General features: G+C 34.0%; 1 protein-coding gene across 1 annotated transcript in view; it reads left to right on the forward strand.

Moving 5' to 3' along the window:
* CBG24549 overlaps positions 1–916 on the forward strand; it is a gene marked incomplete at both ends in the record, with an annotated part of 3,231 nt that overhangs the window by 1,578 nt on the left and 737 nt on the right. Inside the window, one exon of the mRNA XM_045240942.1 lies at positions 278–624. Within this exon, the coding sequence (XP_045091363.1) occupies positions 278–624 (347 nt within the window). The remainder of the gene's footprint in view (positions 1–277; positions 625–916) is intronic.

Genomic DNA, 916 nt, shown 5'->3' on the forward strand with positions numbered 1-916 from the left:
TTTCAATTTTCTTCCTGCCTAGTTCCTTCTAAATATCAATGTGCCGTACTTCCTCTGATAGAATCCCACACAAGTGGTCTACGTTGAGCTCAATTATCTCAATTCCTGTGAAAAAATCGAAAAAAATGTATTTTGATAAATTATCTATCATAAAATTTCCAATGTTTTATCAATTGACGTGTTTTAAATGTCTTCCAGAAAAATTGAGATAATTAAGCTCAAAATTGACAGCTTGGGTGAGCTTCTATCAAAGAAAATACGGCAGAATTTTTTCTAGGTAACATAAACGGAAACGAGGATGAGAGCAATAAAGAAAACATTGATCCGAACTTCCTAGTTTTTGGAAACTTCCTAGTTTTCGATGAAGACAATGAAGACGATGAAAACGAGGAAGGCGAATATTTTGTACAGGATGGGGAATATGATAATGCAGACGAACTGGTCCAAGAAATGTACGACCTTCAGATTTATGGTGATTCATCATCTGATGAATCGAATAGTGATGATGAGTCAAACGATGAGGAGATCATAGAAGCTGAGAATCGCGAGATTCGCCAGGAAATTGAAGAACAATTAGATTTCTTCACAAACTTCATGGCGAACAGAAATGGTCAGAATGTAGAGGTGAGGAAAAAGCTTTTTTCAAAACTTACAAGACCTGTCAAGGGTTTGCGAATCATTCTCCAGTCTTTTCAAAAAAAATTTCGGGGTCAATAGAAAAAAGAGACGAGTTTTTTTTTGTCAAAAAATATGCTTGCCAAGAACGAAGTGTCATAAAAAATATTTTTCATTTTAAAAACCATTTTCATTTTCTACAGTAATTCTTTTTACAAATATGATTCCGATTTCTCCGTACAGTTTTCATTTTGAATGTCGATTTTTGTTCTACTGTAGTCAGCTTGATTTTCAGTGAAAT

The sequence above is a fragment of the Caenorhabditis briggsae genome (assembly GCF_000004555.2).
Source record: "Caenorhabditis briggsae AF16 supercontig from assembly CB4, cb25.NA_187, whole genome shotgun sequence".
Classification (NCBI taxonomy): Eukaryota; Metazoa; Nematoda; class Chromadorea; order Rhabditida; family Rhabditidae; genus Caenorhabditis; species Caenorhabditis briggsae.